Source organism: Plecotus auritus, assembly GCF_963455305.1.
Source record: "Plecotus auritus genome assembly, chromosome: 5".
NCBI classification, from domain to species: domain Eukaryota; kingdom Metazoa; phylum Chordata; class Mammalia; order Chiroptera; family Vespertilionidae; genus Plecotus; species Plecotus auritus.
The window spans coordinates 180,304,653-180,321,730 of NC_137776.1; the positions used below are offsets into that span (position 1 = coordinate 180,304,653).

The 17,078-nt window shown below is 55.6% G+C and overlaps 1 protein-coding gene across 6 annotated transcripts; it reads right to left on the reverse strand.

Annotated features, from left to right (window-relative positions):
* Positions 1-787: 787 nt before the first annotated feature.
* Positions 788-11,669, reverse strand: ST6GALNAC6 (ST6 N-acetylgalactosaminide alpha-2,6-sialyltransferase 6). Of its 6 annotated transcripts, none has more exons than XM_080668119.1 (7): positions 11,536-11,669; positions 10,244-10,428; positions 8,584-8,674; positions 6,489-6,668; positions 5,527-5,933; positions 2,697-2,804; positions 788-2,138 (listed from the first exon to the last, which is right to left on the reverse strand). In XM_080668119.1, exons 3-7 carry the CDS (start codon positions 8,596-8,598, stop codon positions 1,685-1,687), a joined length of 1,164 nt encoding a protein of 387 aa, XP_080524245.1. In that variant the 5' UTR covers positions 8,599-8,674; positions 10,244-10,428; positions 11,536-11,669; the 3' UTR covers positions 788-1,684. The 6 variants fall into 6 exon arrangements, with proteins under 6 accessions (XP_080524245.1, XP_080524247.1, XP_080524249.1 ...); XM_080668121.1 differs by having other exon boundaries at positions 788-2,142; XM_080668123.1 differs by lacking the exon at positions 11,536-11,669 and having other exon boundaries at positions 6,489-6,606; positions 10,244-10,291.
* Positions 11,670-17,078: the final 5,409 nt, after the last annotated feature.

Consider the following 17,078-nt stretch of genomic DNA (forward strand, 5'->3'; position numbering starts at 1 on the left):
CAAGGGTATCTTATCTGCCTAAACAGGTTGTAATCTCCCAGAGTCACGGACCCCCTTCCTCCTGCCAACCTGGGGTTATAAACAAGGCCTTTCACTCAACTGCTGCTCACCACACCCCTCCCAGGGTCGCAGCCCTGCCTGGCTCCTGCCTGCTGGGCCTGCAGGAAATGTGGGATCCCAGCCCTCAGCATCCCCAGGCCCTTGAGCCAACCGCTGACCCCACCGCCTGCCCTCTCCTCCTGAATCCTGTCCTGGCCTCCTCTCTTACTCCCCCCGCCCAGCTGCTTTCTATGACAGGGATGGCATTCTCCTCCCCGCGCCTGCCCCCGCCCCCAGAAACTCTTGCCCCAAACTCTGCAGGACTCTTCCCCATGTCCCAGGCCTCAGAAGAATGTCACCTACCCCTAAGCCCTCTCAGCCCCTGGATTGTTGTCTTTGTAACCCTTACTCCCCGTGGTGACCTCCCCAGGTCCTGAGCTCCTTGAGAGCAGTGTGTGGTCCTGGAACTGGGCTCCGATAGGGGAAGTGACTTACCCAAGGTCACAGAAGCAGGGGGAGGCAGGACTGGAAAAGCCAGATGGGCTTGGCTTGGGAAACCCACACCTCCCCAGCCTCCTGAGCTGCCAGCTCTCCGCCCAAGCTGCAAAGTGCATGACTCACCGGCCAGCTGAAAAAGCTGGCTGTCCTGCTTGTGGGTGAGCTCCCCACCTAGAGGGCATGGGCCCTGTCCCAAGGCGGCCCAGAGCCCGGGGCCAGAGAGCCCAGCTTGATGTGGACACGCAGGAGCTGGAGCTTATGTGCATTTATTCCTGTACAAATCATTACAAAACCAAGTCTGGGGGAGTCACCAGCCCCCACTCCCCACCCCATGTGCAATGGCCTCTACCTGGCTCCTCCCATTCCGCAGCTTCCTCCAGGAAGCCCTCTGGTCTTCCCTTCCAGGCTTCAGAAGAGCAAGGGGCAAACCCACCCCGCTGAGGCCCAGCAATAAAGTGCCTGATACAGAATTAGGGGGGACAGGACCCTGGCGACACAGCTCCCGGCCCCGGAGAACTTTCCCAGGCCCAGCTGGAGGGAGACTCAGATGACTCCAGCAGCTGCAGACAAAGGGGCTGCTTGAAACCTCAGTTGGGCTGGGGCCCCCCCTTTCTCAGCCCCAAAGGCTCTTCCAACAGGTGGACAGCCTCACCGGGGAGAGTTTGCACAAAAATACCCTCATCTCCAGGAAGAGGTGGGGAAGGGAACCCCAGGCCCTAGGGAGTTGAGACCCCCAGCAAGGGGTAGTGGCTGGCGGGGTCCAGCATTATGGAGGACGGACCCAAGGCAGTAGTGGGAGAGGTGGGAGGGGGTCGAAGGCTCCACGTTAGAACCTGACATGGGCAGAAGGATGCCAGAGAGGCGGACAAGGGATTTGTCCAAGGCCACTCAGGGCAGAGCCAAGACTGACACCGGCCCCCCACCTCTGGGACCCTCCAACCCCCAACTGCCCCAGCCTGACCCCCAGACACTTCCCACTCCTCATGCAACCTTTCTTTCTGGCTCTGGGAAGTGAGGGGCCAACACAGTTCCCAGGTCCTTGGAACAGGATCCCATTGTCCCAGCTAATAGGAAATGATTTGGGGACCATCCTGAGGCTCTGAACCAAGGCCTCATGGGAAAGGACATGTCCTTGGCCTCACATTACTCAGAAATACCCTGATTGACTATGCTCAGACCCTGACTGGACAAATTTCCTGACACCCCTGACTAACCACACAGAAGCCCAAATCCCTGATGGCCAAGAGATGTTCCCAGGCCCTGACCGGCTGGAGGATACACCCTCTTCAAGGCCCTGATTGGCCAGAAGACACCCCAGCCAGCCTTCATTGGCCAGGAGATGGCCCTTGGTCGAGTGGCTGGGCCAAGAGCCACTTCTCCTGTGTCCCCTGTGCGGGCCCCACAGGCAGGGCGGCCTAGGTCCAGGAGGGATGGGAGAAGGTGATCCCGTACAGCTGCGCCCAGGACGAGAAGACCCTCTTCTCAGTGATGAAGCGGTGGTGGTTGCCCTTGCGGCTGTGCTCATTCTGGACGTAGGTGACGCACTCGTCTGGCCCCTTGGGTTCATAGTAGTGGTAGGGCATGCGCTGCAGACGGGACCGCTGGCTGGGGCAGAGCAGAGGTGTCTGTGAGGGCAGGGTGGGCACTGGCGGGGCCCTTGCCCTTTCCAGCCCCTGACCTGCCCCTCCCTGGGTCTCAGTTTCCCCATTTGTAAAGTGGGGATAGGGTGGACTAGGTTTTTGACTACCAAACCTAGTGGATCTTTTCATGCCCCTGAGAGGGTGGCAAAGTAGGTAGACATAAGGGCTCTGGAACTTGACCCCCACCCTTTACAGTTCGTAGGACCTTAGACCACTCACAAAACAACTTTCCTCCGTTTTTCTGAGTCATGCTTGGGACATGGTCAGCACTCAATCAAGAACAGCTGTCACCTCTTGGGATTTGCATATAGCAATAATAATAATAATAATAGTTATTATTAATACATAAACTCTGGACTGGCTGAGTGGGGGGTGCTGAGGCAGCTCTAAGGAGCCTACATCTCTGCAGAGCAGCCCCAATACCATCAAACAGAGCATCTTAAATGCCACCCAGCCCAGGTTCCCAGGCCCCGGCTCCATCCCATGGCGGTGGCTAGGCATTGTTCTGGAGGGGCTCACCTGCAGTAGTCGGGGGGGACCATGCCATAGACGTGCACATGGTCACACAACTCCACCGCGATCACCATGGTGAACCAGCCTGTGCTCAACCACGAGTGGGACTTTTCCCTGGGGGCAGAGAGGGAGCGTGATGAGGGGCATGCAGGCAGGGGTGGGGCGGGCAGGGAGGAACAGTCAACCACCCAGTTTTACAGAGCTCATCCCCCTACTTCAGTCACCCCCATCCAGCCCACTGGGGGAGCATGGGTTTGCTGGCAGGGGGGTTGTCTGGGTAGAGGTGAGGGGTGTGGAGAGAGCTCCTTGGAGGGAAAGAGCAGGAACAAGGCAGGCTGGGAATAAACTTCTGAGGAGACTGGTCACACTTGGGTAGGCCAGGCGTGACCATGACCACAGAGCATGCTAGCCGCAGCGGTGCCCATGCTCGGAGCAAACCCCATGGGAGACTAAGCAGAGACAGGCATGCTGGAGTGACAAGTTCAGAGCAAGGCCTGGCAGAAGGAGCTAAGAGCCTAGAGCCGTGCTGTCCACCACAGTGGCCACATGTGGGCACGTGTGAGCACCTGACCCGTGGTTGAGATGTGCTGTGAGTGTAAAACACACACTGGATTTCTTAGAGAGTGTGAAAAAAGAATGTGGAACAGGTTACTGATAATTTTTTATATTGATTACATGTGAAGCTGAACATAATTTGCACCTATTTGGTGGAAGGTGGTTCTTTGAAAAGAAAATAAACCTCTCGCAAGGCTGACAAGAAAGAAGAGGGAAAAGACACAAATGACCAATATTGAAAATGAAAGAGAACATCATCACAGACTCTGTAAACTTTAAAATAACAAGAAAACCACAAAAAACAACCACGTACATGATGACACCTTAGATGAAATAGGCTGATTTCTCAAAAAGCACAAACAACCAAAAGTCACCGAAGATAAAACAGGTGACCTGAATACCCTATAACTATTAAGGAAATTGAATTCATAGTTTAAAATCTGGGGGTTGGGGGGGAACAAACAAACAAAAAACACCACTCCAAGCCCAGATAGTCTCACTGGCAAATTCTATCAAACATTTAAAGAAGCAATGACACCAATTCTACACAACCTTTTCTGGAAAATGGAAGAGGAGACACGTCCCAATGCATTTGAGGAGGCCAGCGTTACCCTGATACCAAGATCAGGCAAAGACAGTACAAAATAAACCACAGACCAATCTCTCTCGTGTACACAGACACAAAAATCTCAACAAAGTGTTAGCAAATCATGTCCAGCAATATGTGAAAATAATAATACACCGCTACTAACTGGAGTTGATTCCAGAAATGCAAGGCTAACTCAACCTTTAAAAACCAATCAATATAACCCACCATAGTAACAGTCTTAAAAAACACACAAAACTAGTCTTTTTTTAAAAAAGTCTTAATTGATGCAGAAAAACATTTGATAAAATTCAATATCCAGTACTGATAAAAAAAAAACGCTTAGGAAACTAATAAGCGAAGGGAATTTCCTCAACCTACTACTGGGCTGGTACCTGTCCTTGCCTGTCTCACCTGGGAAGAGATGAATATAGGGTCAAAAACCCACAGCTGGCCTCCTATTCAATGATGAAAGACTAAACGCTTTCCCTCTGAGACTGGGACTAAAGCAAGATGGCTGCCCTTGTCACTTCCAATACATTTCAACGTTGTAGTGGAAGTTCCTAGCCAGTGCAATAAGGCAAGAAAAAGAAATGAGGCACGGAGATGAGAAAGGAGGAAGTAAAACGGTCCTATTTGCATGTCCTTACATCACCATCTGCGCAGAAAATCCGGAAGAATCTACAAAAACCTCCTAGAGCCAATAAGTAAAGTTCAGCAGGATTACAGGATATAAGGTCCCCATACAAAAACTGTATTTCTAAATATTAGCAAGAATAATTGGGAACCAAAATTTTTAAAAATATCATTTACGTTAGTTCCAAATTTTTAAAGATTTAGGTATGAACCAAACAAAATATGTACAGGATCTATATGTTGGATATACTGAGTTAAATAAAATATATTGAAAAGAATTTCAGCTACAGCTGGTTTTGCTCAGTGGTTAGAGTGTCAGCCCATGGACTGAAGGGTCTTGGGTTCGATTCATGATCAAGGGCATATTATCTCAGCTGCAGGTTCGATCTCTGACCCAGTCAGGGCGCATGCGGGAGGCAACCAGTCAATGTGTCTCTCTCATATTGATGTTTCTTTCTCTCTCTCCCCTTTCTCCCTCCCTTCCACTCTCTCTCTAAAGATCGATGGAAAAAATATCCTCAGATGAGGCTAAAAAAAAAAAAAAAAAATAGTTTCGCCTGTTTCTTTTTACTTTTTTAATGTGGCTACTCTAAAAATTTTAATTATGTATGTGGCTTGCATTATATTTCTATTGGATGGCACTAGCCTAGCTTACCTAAAGCAGGACTGGAAGTGATGTGTACTTAGAACAGAGCATGCTGGGAGCAACGGTGTGCCTAAAGCAAGACGTGCGGGAATAGCCAATACTTTCCAGTAGGCACGCGATGGGGACCTCTCCTAGAAAGATGCTAGAAACGACTGTGCAATCTTAGAGAAGAGCATGCTGGGAACCCTTCTTCTCTCAGAGCAATGAGTGCTGGGGGAAAGCCCGCCTGGGAAGCTGGGGTCATGCAGGGCATGTTGGAAATGAAGAGAACTCCCCCAGCAAACCTGACCAGAGGTCGCCGAGAAGTGACCACACCCTCAGAGCAGTGCTTGCTGGGAGCAACAGGCCCTCTGCACAGAGCATGCTGAGAAGAGCAGAGGGCTGGCCAGAGGGGGCAGGCAGAAGGCTGGTACCTGTCCTTGCCTGTCTCACCCCGGAAGAGGTCATCAAATTGGCGCATGCGGCCGGGAGAGACGGCGTAGGCCTCCATGTTGGGGAACACCAGGCCTGCCCTCTGGATGATGCGCACAAGGCTGCCCTGGGGCTTCTGCATCTTGTTCGGGGGCCCCCAGAAGATGAACACGGTTTCGGGGGTCCGGTTGACAAACTCCTGGGGCCTCTTCAGCACACGGTATACACTGGAATGGGCCACCACGCGGAAGGTGGTCTTGTTGCCCACATCTGCCGAGTAGCCCGTGGTGGGCGCGTCATTCATGCGGATTGTGCACTCGGCCCGTTCGATCTCAGGACCCAGCTTGGTGCCCAGCAGGTGGCTGGAGCTGGTGACAATCACACACTGGTGGCACCGGGAGGGCAGTGTCTGGGGGGAGCAAGGAAAGGCAACACTTGTCACAGCCACTCTGTGCCAGGCCCCGGGCTCTGGACATTCAGGCCTCCAGGAGGCCAAAATAATTATGCCCGTTTTAAAGACAGAGAAACTGAAGCCCATTCATTCAACAAATATTCATAAGAAGCTGGTAATGGTCAAGTACTCAGGACAGAGCAACCAGCAAAAGAGACCCCACTCCTGCCTTCGAGAACTCGTGGTTGGCCCGGCCGGTGTGGCTCAGTGGTTGAGCACCAACCCACAAGCCAGGAGGTCACGGTTCGATTCCCGGTCAGGGCACTTATCCAGGCTGCGGGCTCCATCCCCAGATGGGAGCCTGCAGGAGGCAGCTGGTCCATGATTTTCACTCATCATTGTTTCTCTCCCTCTCCCCCTCTCCGTTCCTCTCTGAACCAGGGCCTTGACTCCCAGGGCCCACCCTTTCCTTTAGGAGGGATGGCGAGAGTGGAGAGAAAAGGAGGAGGGAGCAGGGTGGTAGGCAATGGGGAGGACCAGCTCCCAGGGAGTTCCCCAAAGTGGCTGCCCTACCTTGTTGCCAAGAATGGGGACATAGCCATCGGTGATGCTCCACTTCTTGAGGTTGATCGGCCTGCGACTGCGGCCGCGCAGAGAGCCATAATGGAAGACCTCATTGGCACTGTTGGAGCTGTAGAGGATGAGGATGGTGATGAGAGCAAAGAGGATCACGAACACTGCTGACCGCTGCTCCTGAGAGGGGAGAGGACTGGTGAGGTCCCCGCGACCGTGCAGGCTTGGCGCCCTCCCCTATGACCCCCTGCAACACCTGGCTAATGCCTGCTCCTCACCCCAAACACTACCTCCTCCAGGAAGGCCTCCCGCAGCCCCGGACACTGAGCACACTACCATGAGTTCCGCGGCTGGGCCTGGGTCAGTCTGGCTCCCCACTGTTTCCCAGCTGTCAGGGTGGGGACTGGAGCATAGAAGGTTTTCAGAAGGAGGGTCTGCTGGATTAGACTGAATGTGGGTGTCAGAAGGATTCCTGCAGCTGGAAGGATGCTTGGAGACAGGTGGGATAGTCCAATGAGAGGACCCAGGCCTTCCCCAAACAGCAGCTCTCCATAAATGTTCACCATTCCTTTACCCCTGGAGGGGATCTGCTCAGGGACTGGGCTGCCTGGGTACATAGTGCACCACCATGGGGGTGACAGGGCAGGAAAGTCATATCCAAATTGCCCACTGGGATGTATCTGTGCGGGTCTGCAAGGCCAGCTGGGACTGTGGAGCCTGGCTCCTGTGCCGAGGGCTGAGCCCCCTGTGCTGGGTATCCACGTATTGTTTCTCAGCTCCGAGTTCGCCCTTTTTGGCAGCTCTGCGAGAATGGATCTGGGCTCTGTGCTTTTTCTTGCCAGCTAACTGCTTATTAAGCTTTGTCAGTAGAGGGTGCTGGAGAGACACTGCGGAAAGAAAGGCCTTTACTTCCTGCATCTGATGCTCCTGGCTTCTTCAGCACACGCTTATCTCTAGTGCCAACCGGCCGCTGGGAAGCCAGCACTCAGCAGATTCTTCCAGTACCTGCAGTGCCTGCCCTCGGGCAGTTTTGGAGCCAAGTGCCTCCAAATCCTGCTGTGATCACAACTTCCCCAGAGTGGAGCTCAATCAGTAACCCAACCACCTGCAACGTCCCTCCCTGGAGCAGTTCTGTGTGGAGGCTGGATGCCTCCGGGGTGGACTTGTGAACCCACCACACTGAGTTCTTTGCCACCCGGGGGCCCATCGCTGTGCCCTCGCCAGGAGGCCTGGACCTCAGCCTTGGGGCTGGTGGCTGCTCCTTATACCTGCCATTCCTGCATTCCTTAGCGTTCCAATCCTTCATTACTCCAATGCCCGATTATAGTTAATAACTCTTTTTTTAAAAAATATATTTTATTGATATTTTACAGAGAGGAAGGGAGAGGGATAGAGGGCTAGAAACATCGATGAGAGAGAAACATCGATCAGCTGCCTCCTGCACACTCCCCACTGGGGATATGCCCGCAACCAAGGTACATGCCCTTGACCGGAATCAAACCCGGGACCCTTCAGTCCGCAGGCCGACGCTCTATCCACTGAGCCAAACCGGTTTCGGCAAGTTAATAACTCTTTACATTAAACTGGCCCTGTTCAAATTACTATGTGGTTTCTCTCTGCCGACTGGACCCAGACTGATACACCCACATCACCCTGCCCCCAGCCCTCACTAAGGCTGTGCTGCAGTGGATTCTAGGAAGGGGGTATGCAGGACCAGGCATATAGCAGGTGCTCAGGAAAGCTTGAATGAATGGATGATGGGGACACCCTCAGAAGGATGCTCACAACATTCTGTCATCTTTGACTGACCTCTGCCCCCTCCTCCAGACTCCCACTCACCTCTACCTCCCACCCCCGCCCGCTGCGCAGCATTCCAAGTCACCTTGGACCCGGGCCCAGAAAGGCAGGAGCTTGCCCAAAGCCACACAGATCAGTAGTACGGCAGGGCCCACACCAGGGCCTCCCGGGCATCAGCCTCATCTGGGCAAGGAAGAGAGACTTGTGGTGGCTTGGGTCCAAGATAGGTCCTTAGAAGCCCATCTCACTGAGAGAAGTAAGAGGCTGAGATGGGGACAAGGAATGAAGAAGGACTTACTTTGTTGCTACTCATCTCTCTCTGGTGTCTGCTGAGGGGCAGGAGCCAGCGTCCTGCACGTGGCCCAGGGGGCAGGGATGTGGGCTCACACCTGCAAGTCACAGAAAGGGTTATGGCCTGAGTGCCCTCCCATGGGTCCAGCTGGTCAAAGGCTACACCTTCCCTGCCACCCCTGCCAGCTCTCCTTCCTGCCCATGACCTCAGGACTCAGGGCTGTCCCCATTTTACAGATGGAGACACTAAAGCCCCAAAAGGGCAGAAAACTGCTTGAGGTCACAGGGCCACGTGGTGGCAGAACGCTGCCTCTCTCCTGGCCCCTTGCTCTCTTCTACTCTGCTCTCTCAGCGGGGTCCTCTCCTTACCCTGGCTCTCCTAGGCAGCTGGCTCCCATGCGGGGGGCCTGCCCCCCATCCAGCAGAAACCCCTCCTCTAAACCCTGCTTCAGGTCCCCGGGGCCTTGGAATAAAGCAACATTCCTTATAGGTCCCAAACTCCTCTGCACCTGCACCCTTCCAGGACTTGCATAAACTGTCTGCAACACCCTCCTGCACCCTGCTCACACCCACTCATCCTCCAAGCCCAAGGTGGGCCAGGAACTTCCCCTACGTGTTACCTCCCCAGTAGGCTGAGAGCTCTCACATCCTCTGCTGCTGTGCCGCCAGAGCCCTGAGGATGGGTGCCAGAGGATGGCTGAATGATTTCATTAATTAACGGTAAGATCTTAGGGGTTAAGGACACAGACTCATCTGTCAAATGGAGACAATCACTGCCCCACCCTCAGAGGGTGTGTGGGATCCGCAGGGGACAAGGCACCCCTTCCTTCCTGCCCCCAGCCTCAGCGGCCTCTGCTGTGAGGGAACAAGCCCAGGTCTGCTCCTCGCTCCCCCACCGACACCCAGCCTCTCCTTGCAGGACCCAGCCTCTCTCCAGATCTCCATGTCCCCACCTGTCAAACGGAAACAAGTACTTGTGCCCAGCCGCCTCCAGCTGATTCAAGTCCAGAGGGCTCTAAGGTTGGCAGAGTGCAAAGGGAGAAGCTGGGGGCTCGGGGATCCCCAGCTCCGTCCTCCCTTCCACCGGCCTCCCAGCTCCCGCCACCATCTCCGCCCCCTGACCTAGCTACTGTTTACTCCTACACCGCCAGCAGGAATAGCCAGAGAACCTCAGGCCAAACACACACACACACACGAGGCTCCTGATTGGTTAAGCCCTGACTCCGCCCACTACCTAACCCGGCCCTCTATCTGCCACGCCCCCTCCGACCCCACCCCCACCCCCACCCCCGCCTGCCTTCCGGGCCGGGTTTCAGGTTTCGGGGTTTCTCCCAGGCTGGCCCTCATAGCCAGTCAGGGAGGCCCAGGGACTCTCACCAGGTACAGAGCAGGAAACTCAGGCTCATCAGAAGGGAAGAGTGGCCTGTCTTTTGACTCAGAGCCCATTAGAGCAAAAGGTAGGAGTCCAGAATTCCAGGGTCGCCCCCATCAGTCCAGTCACCTCTGGCATTCCAGGCCCTTAATGGCAGAGCTGCGTGGGCCAGGAGCCTCTACGCTGAGTCTCCTCCCTCACTGTTCTTTCCTTCAGATGCCCCTTGCTCCAGACACTCTAGAGCACTCCAGTTCCCAGCCTCACTCTCCCCACCCCCCCGCCCCCATTTTCCCACCTTCGCCTGAGCAGTGCCCTCAGCCAGGACCATGGTCCCCTGGTCAGCCCCGTCACAATCCTGCTCTTGAGAAGGCCATGGTCAATACAGCATCTCAGGTTCAAGTGTAAATCCCGGTTCCACCACGTACTGGCTGAGAGGCCTTAGGGCAAGTCATGTACCTCTCTGAGCCTCAGTTTCCTCATCTGCGAAATGGGAGGAATAAGAGCAGGTAACTCAAGGGGATGTTGGAAGGATTCAAGCCCGTGTGGCAAGGGAAGCACAGGGTGGGCAGGGGCTGAGTCGGTGCCAGCGGCTGTTAATCCAGTGGTTATTCATTGTTCAAGGCCTGGCTCACCGAGTTTGCCAGCAAAACATTCCCTCTCCTCTGACCCCTAGCCCAGCGACTTCACTCTTCTAACAGGAATGTATACAGGAGCCAGCTAAGCGTCACCCACTTCCTCAGTCTTCCTGGCAACATGCATGATAGGGGCTCTCACTCCCCAATTCACAGATGAGACTGGGGTTCAGAGAGGCAACGTGCCTTGTAGGGGCTGTCAGAGCCTGCTGGGAGCGCAGGGAGCAGCCCAGGGCTGAGGTGGACCGGATCTCCCTCAAGGATACACGGGGCTGGAATGGGCCAGAGACCCCCAGAGTGTGTGCCTAGCTCTGGCCTGGCCCCGGAGGCAGGCCTGCTGGGGAGCGACTTGCTCGGGCTGGGAAGACAGCAGCCCAGAGCACTGGGCCAGGAGCGTGGACTCAGACCCAAAGCGGGCCTGCAGGAGGGATGAGCCCTCAGGATGAGGGGAGACCACACCCTGCCCTCTGTTTGGGGGCTTTGCCTCGCCCAGCCTGGGGAGTCCTCCCACAGGGTCGGGACGCCCCCACGAGCAGCGTGGGAGGAGGGCTCCGAGGAGAAGGGGGAGGGGGCACCTAATTCCCAGTTGGGGGAGCGCCGTGCCCGTGGGTCCACCTGGGGTAGGGGGCGACTCATCCTCTGCATCCCCTTGGCGCTGATCCACAAACTCCCGCACTCCGGGGGGTCCAGAGCCCTAGGCCCGGCTGGGAGGAAGACCGTGGCCGGGTCCCCGAGCTCCAGGGGGGTACACAGAGGCAGGAGGCCCCGCGAACCCCGCCACAGCCCTTGGGCACCAGGACCGGGACCTCCGGGCGCGGTTGCCTAGAGAGTGGGTCTCGGGCACCCCCGCCCCCGGGTCCCCACACCATCACTCCCCATCCCCAGAGCCTCCGACTCCCCCCGGGCGCAGGCAGTGCCCCCTCCCGCTGCCCGCCCCCGCTCGGCGCCCGCTCACCTCCCCCGGGGAGCGCCCGGCCCCCCGCGGCCCCCGAGCCCCCTCACATGGCGCCGGGGGCTGAGAGCCGGGTCCGGGATCCCCCGCTCCTCCGGCCGCCCAGGCCCCGCCGCAGCCCCTGCCGCCGGGTCCTAGCGCCGCCGCTCGCCGCTCGGCTCAGGCCTGGGAGGCGCTGGGAGCCGCGAGGGGGCAGGCTGGCTCCGCCCCGGGCGGCGCCCGAGCGAAGGGTGAGGGGCGGGCGACCCTGGGGCGCGGGCCAAGCGAGCGCCTCGCTCTCTCCTCTGGGCCGCGTAGTGGCAATAAAAATAGCCTCCCAGACCCCTTCGTGTGGGACATGCCCACTTCGATCTCGCTTTATCGTCACCACGACCGAAACGGGGAAACTGAGTCCCAGAGCGCACTGCGCTTGGAATCAGCTGAGTTTCTCCCTGGGCTCCTTACCCAGGGCCTCCAGAGGCCTGCACCCCGTAGTCACCCTGAGTGAACTCAGGGTCCACCTTGGATTCCAGTCCAGCTCTGCCCCTCTTTCTGTGTGGCCTTGGCACATTCCTTCCCCTTCCCCTGCCTGCCGCTGGCATACAGGGAGAACCACCGCCTCGGAGGGTGTTGTAAGGATTAAAAATGTTAGGACTTCTTAGGATGTTCCGGGTGCTGATATTTTACGTGACAGTGAAAAATAACCAGGATCCCTGATAGGGGCCTAGTGGAATAGAGGCGCAGGCCTGCTAAAATGAATGATGTGGATCAATATGTACTGACAAGAGTTGGCCAGGATGCACAGAGGATGTTTAAGGGAAGAAAGCAAGTTAAGGAACTGCATCTCTATAATCCCCTTTGGAAAACAAAGGTATGAAAACGTGCATTCCCCTCCTGGGTATATACCCTGGAGAAATTCTTGCATATGTCAGCAACAGAGTTCATAGCAGCATTGCTTGAAATGATACTAAACCGGAAACAACCCCTGTATCTATCAGCAGCAGAGGGGGATTTTTCTACATGATGGTCCTTTCACATTGTGGAATATTAAATAGCAGGGGGAAATGAATGAGCTGCGATTACAAGCATGAATCTTAGAGACATAAGGAATGAAAAAGACAAGTCTCAGAAGACAAATGAGCTACACAATATATTGTGTGAGCATATAGCCGGCAGCAGGCCACCTCTCACAGCCAGGGGCAGGAGATAGCTTTTGCCTATCAGAGTGATTAAAGTTTTCAAAAGCAAATGTCAAGAACACAGTTGTCTGCTAGGGACGGAGAGATGTGGGAGAGGGGAGGAAACACCGCGGGGTGGATTTCTAGTAAAGGTCTGGTCTTTAAGTGGGACATGGGTTCGAGAGGTTCATTATATTATGTTTTGTAACTTACAGGTATGATCAATTTGCTGTCATTTGTGTACCACCGTATTTTAAAAGGAAGATAGGAAAGAGAAATGAAAATAAGGAAATACCTTTTGCCCATCACAGTGATTAAGGTGTTAATAGCGGTTATTTCTGGAATGGTGAGATTATGAGCTGCTTTTTTTTTTTATCTCTCTTTCTTTTGGCTTAACTATATTTTCTAAAAATTTTAAGATAATGATTACACAACGCTTATACTCAAAACTTATTTTTTAATTTATAAAAAATAAACTGCATCCCAGCCAGCGTGGCTCAGGGGTTGAGCATCAACCTATGAACCAGGAGGTCACGGTTCGATTCCCGGTCAGGGCACATGCCCAGGTTGTGGGCTCCATCCCCAGTTGGGAGCCTGCAGGAGGCAGCCAATCAATGATTCTCTCTCATCATTGATGTTTCTCTCTCTCCCTCTCCTTTCTTCTCTGAAATCAATAAAAATATATTTAAAATAAGCTGCATATATAGCATGATTTCTTTTTAAAAGAAATACAACCGTAGATGTGTATATGTTTGTAAATGCACACAGAAGATGCCTGGAAGAATCTTAGAGGGACTGCGGGCAGTGGTTTCCCCTGGGGCAGTGGTCGGCAAACTCATCAGTCAACAGAGCCAAATATCAACAGTACAACGATTGAAATTTCTTTTGAGAGTCAAATTTTTTAAACTTAAACTATATAGGTAGGTACATTGTTATTAACTTAATTAGGGTATTCCTAAGCTGGCCTTTGCTAAAAACTCAAGGGGTCAAAGAGCCCCATGTGGCTCGAAAGCCGCAGTTTGCCGACCACTGCCCTGGGGAGTGGATTCGGGGTGGGAGGGGTGGGTGCTTCCTTCACTCTTTGCTTTATAAACTTCCAGGTCGTTTGCACTGGACTCATTTGATAAGTTAATATCACTTTGTTTTTAATGAAAACAAAAGGGGGCGGGGCAAGGTCCAGCGTCCAGGCTCTGGAGACAAGGCAGTGGGCACAAAAGGGGAGGGCCAAGGGTTCAAGGCTTCCTGCCCCTCTGGTGTCACTTCCATCTGCTTCCTGAGCCTCAGCCCATCCCTGGCCCAGCTTGGCTGCCTGCCGGCATGGAAAACCACAGAGCAGGGGCCAGGGCCGGCAGGCAAGAAGCCTGATGAACCGACTGCTGGGGCTCAGAAAAGGGGGAGCCCCTTGCCAGAGGTCACCCGGCAGGCTGGAGGCTGTGCTAGGGTGGAGCATCCTGTCGTCAGCCCTTCTCCCTGACCCAGGCCAATGGCCTCTGGAAACGAGGGTGCAGCAGCCCAGCTCCTGGACCAAATCCGGACCTGGAGCTCCCCCCTCAGGCCTGCCATGTCTCCGGGCCCAGGCTTAGGCCAAGAGGCTCTGTGGTGGGGGCTGGCTCACCTTTCCCGGGCCTGCTTATGCCCCGAAGGATAAGGGAAGGATGGCCATGGGTCCAGACCAGCATGGTGAGCACCAGTCATGGACCATCTCACCTGGCACCAGCCCAGGGCTGAGGTGCAGGAGTGCTTCTTCTCAGGAACGGACTGTTTACTATAAGGACCCTCAGCTTTTCTTTCTTCTTCGGAACACCCCGGCTATGGCCTGTCTTTCCAGTTTGCAAGCCCTAAGGCTCTTGAATAAATTTTTATCATTTATTTCTAGCCAAAGCTTCCAAACTCTTTCTGAGTTCGCCCGACAGCCCAAGAACAATAACCACCGCTTCAGTAATGACTAGGATAAGAAAAACATCAGCTCCCACACATCACCTGCTTTCTCCTGTGACAAGCACTTTGCAAACAACCCTCCCTGGATCCTTAACGCAGCCTATGAGCTGGGCACTGCCGGTACCACCACTCGAGCGAGAAGTGAGGCTCAGAGTGTGCATGGGTCCCCGGGCTGAAGAACCACGAGCCGTTCCGTTCTGAAGGCCCAGGCCTGCCCTCGCCCATGCCAGGAACTTCACGGATGGGTGGCTGTGGTCACTCCTGGTGTGCGCCCACCTCTGAGCCGCTCCCCCGTGGCCTCTGTTTCAGCCCTTCCTGCCCCAGGATGGGGATCCCAGGCGTGACCTCCCTTCTTGGCCCTCAGCAATCTTTGCAGTTAGGATTTTCCCCTCCCACGGGGTCCCGGAAAGATTCCTCAGAGACCTCAGCTGCCACCCTCGCTCCCACTTTACAGAGACGGAAACCAGGACCCATCGAGGGACCAGGACTTGCCCCAAATCCCCCACTGGGTTCCGGGCAGAGCCAGGGGCGGAGCCGCTCTAGTCAAGTTGCTAACTTACTAAAATCAAGGAGGTTGAGGTATGAGGAAACGATTCTATTCTTGCTTTACTGGGAACTTCAGCTTTTAAGTCCTGTGCATACACGGAACCTCCAGACAGCCCTCTGCTTATGCCGCGAAGGATAAGGGAAGGATGGCCATGGATCCAGACCACCTGATGCCCAGAGGCTGCGGACTGCGGCCTCTCTCCCTCCAGACGGGCGGAGAGGGCCGCTGGGGCAGGGCCTGCACACGGTAGCTGCTCCACAGCTCTCGTCCCCGAGCCCTGGGCGGTGGGTCTGGACCCAGGAAGTACCTGGTTCTTCAGGGGCAGAGATGGGAGCTGTCAGACTGGCCCAGGTGCCCTGGACATGGGTGTGGACCAGAACCTGCAAGAACCAACATCCCTTTCCTCTCCTGGAGAGAGGTTTGGTGAGAGTTCCTGGCCTGGCCCTAAGTTCCTACCTGGACAGAGGCTCCTTAGGACACCTCCAGGCTGTGAGGCTCACCTGGCTTCCTCTCTGGCCCCAGGAGGAGGACGTGGGGGACAAAGGAGCCAGGATGTAGACAGAGGCCCAAAGAGGGGCTGCACACCAGGGTGCTCCCACCACACTCCTCAGAGCTGGGGGGCTCCTGCCCCTACTCACCCCTGGAAGCTTCAGGAGCTGCAGTGGAGAGAAGGGGGTCCCCAGCGAGCCCTCTGCAGGCTGGCGGCCACCAGGTCGGCCAGGAGCCGCCGGGAGGAAGAGTTCCTGGAGGAAGTAGCTGGGGTGGCTCCTGCCAGGTCACAAAGCCCAGAAATACATGTTTCTTGGACCAACCCAGCAGTAAACACCCGCCTCGCCTGGGGGCAGGGCCAGGACAGAGGCACCTCTGTCCCTACACCCAAGGGTGAAGCCAGTGTATTCCAGGGGAGGGAGAGGGAGGAGGCAACCGCCTGGGAGAAGGGTCAGTTTGAGTCCATCAGGACCAGCGGGCCTGGGCCCTGGAGCCCAAGGATGAGGCTGGGAGCAGGGGGATTGATGGGAGTGGGGGGTCTTCACACCCATCTGTCACCGCCAGGGATGATGGGTGAGCAAGGGCGAGCAACCCCACATATCAAGTGTCAGCCCTGGGAAAGCCAGCTCTCTGAATTCATACTTTGAGGGAAGGACGACTTTCGTACAGATGAGGAAACAGGCCCAGAGAGGCACTGATCTGCCAGGATCCCACGGCGGGAAGCAGAGCCAGAATGAGGTAGATCTGACTCCAGAGGCCTCCCTCTGCCCCGGTTCCTCCACCAGCCCCCTGCCTGCCAGGCCACGTCCACTTTGCCCCACACCTGCTCAGACCCCACCCCTGCCAGGCCAGCAGCTGTGGTCCAGCTGCCAGCCTGCCCCTCCCACTGCTCAGGGCTCTCTGCCCTCCTCCCACGCTTGCAGGGCCTTCTGGGCCTGCCTGGCACTGGGCAGGGGGAGGCAGGCGCAAAAGGCATGCTGTGGGCCAGATGCCAGGTCTCCAGCCTCTCCTGAGAAGGTCACCCACACTCCCTCGCACGACCAGCTACAGAATTTGTGGGGTCCCGTACAAAATGAAAACATGCCGCTCCTTGTTAAACACACACACAGCTCATTAGGATTTCAAGTCGGCATCAGCAGCTAAACAAGCGTAGGGTCACACCGCCCATGAAGGGGCGGACTCCTGGAACTGAAGCTAGAGCCCCGGGCTCCATCCCAGCTGGCCCTCCATTAGCCAGTCTCCTGGTCTCCGGATGAAGGAAGATGGGAGGGAGGGAGGGAGGGGTGTGAAGGCCTGTGGCTCCTTCCTGCCCCTTGGTTCAGGGCCCAGAGGGTCGGGCTCAGGCTCAGCTCGGAGACCCTGGACTCATCCTGTCTCAGCTGGTGGCTTCGCCTGCTCTGTAAAGTGGGTTCGCA

Excerpts from the sequence above, each read along its gene's own strand:
- ST6GALNAC6 (XM_080668119.1), bottom strand. Across the intron at positions 5,934-6,488 it reads TCCCCATTCTTGGCAACAAG|ACACTGCCCTCCCGGTGCCA; the intron begins GTAGGGCAGCCA and ends TGCTCCCCCCAG. Across the intron at positions 2,805-5,526 it reads GGTGAGACAGGCAAGGACAG|GGAAAAGTCCCACTCGTGGT; the intron begins GTACCAGCCTTC and ends CTCTGCCCCCAG.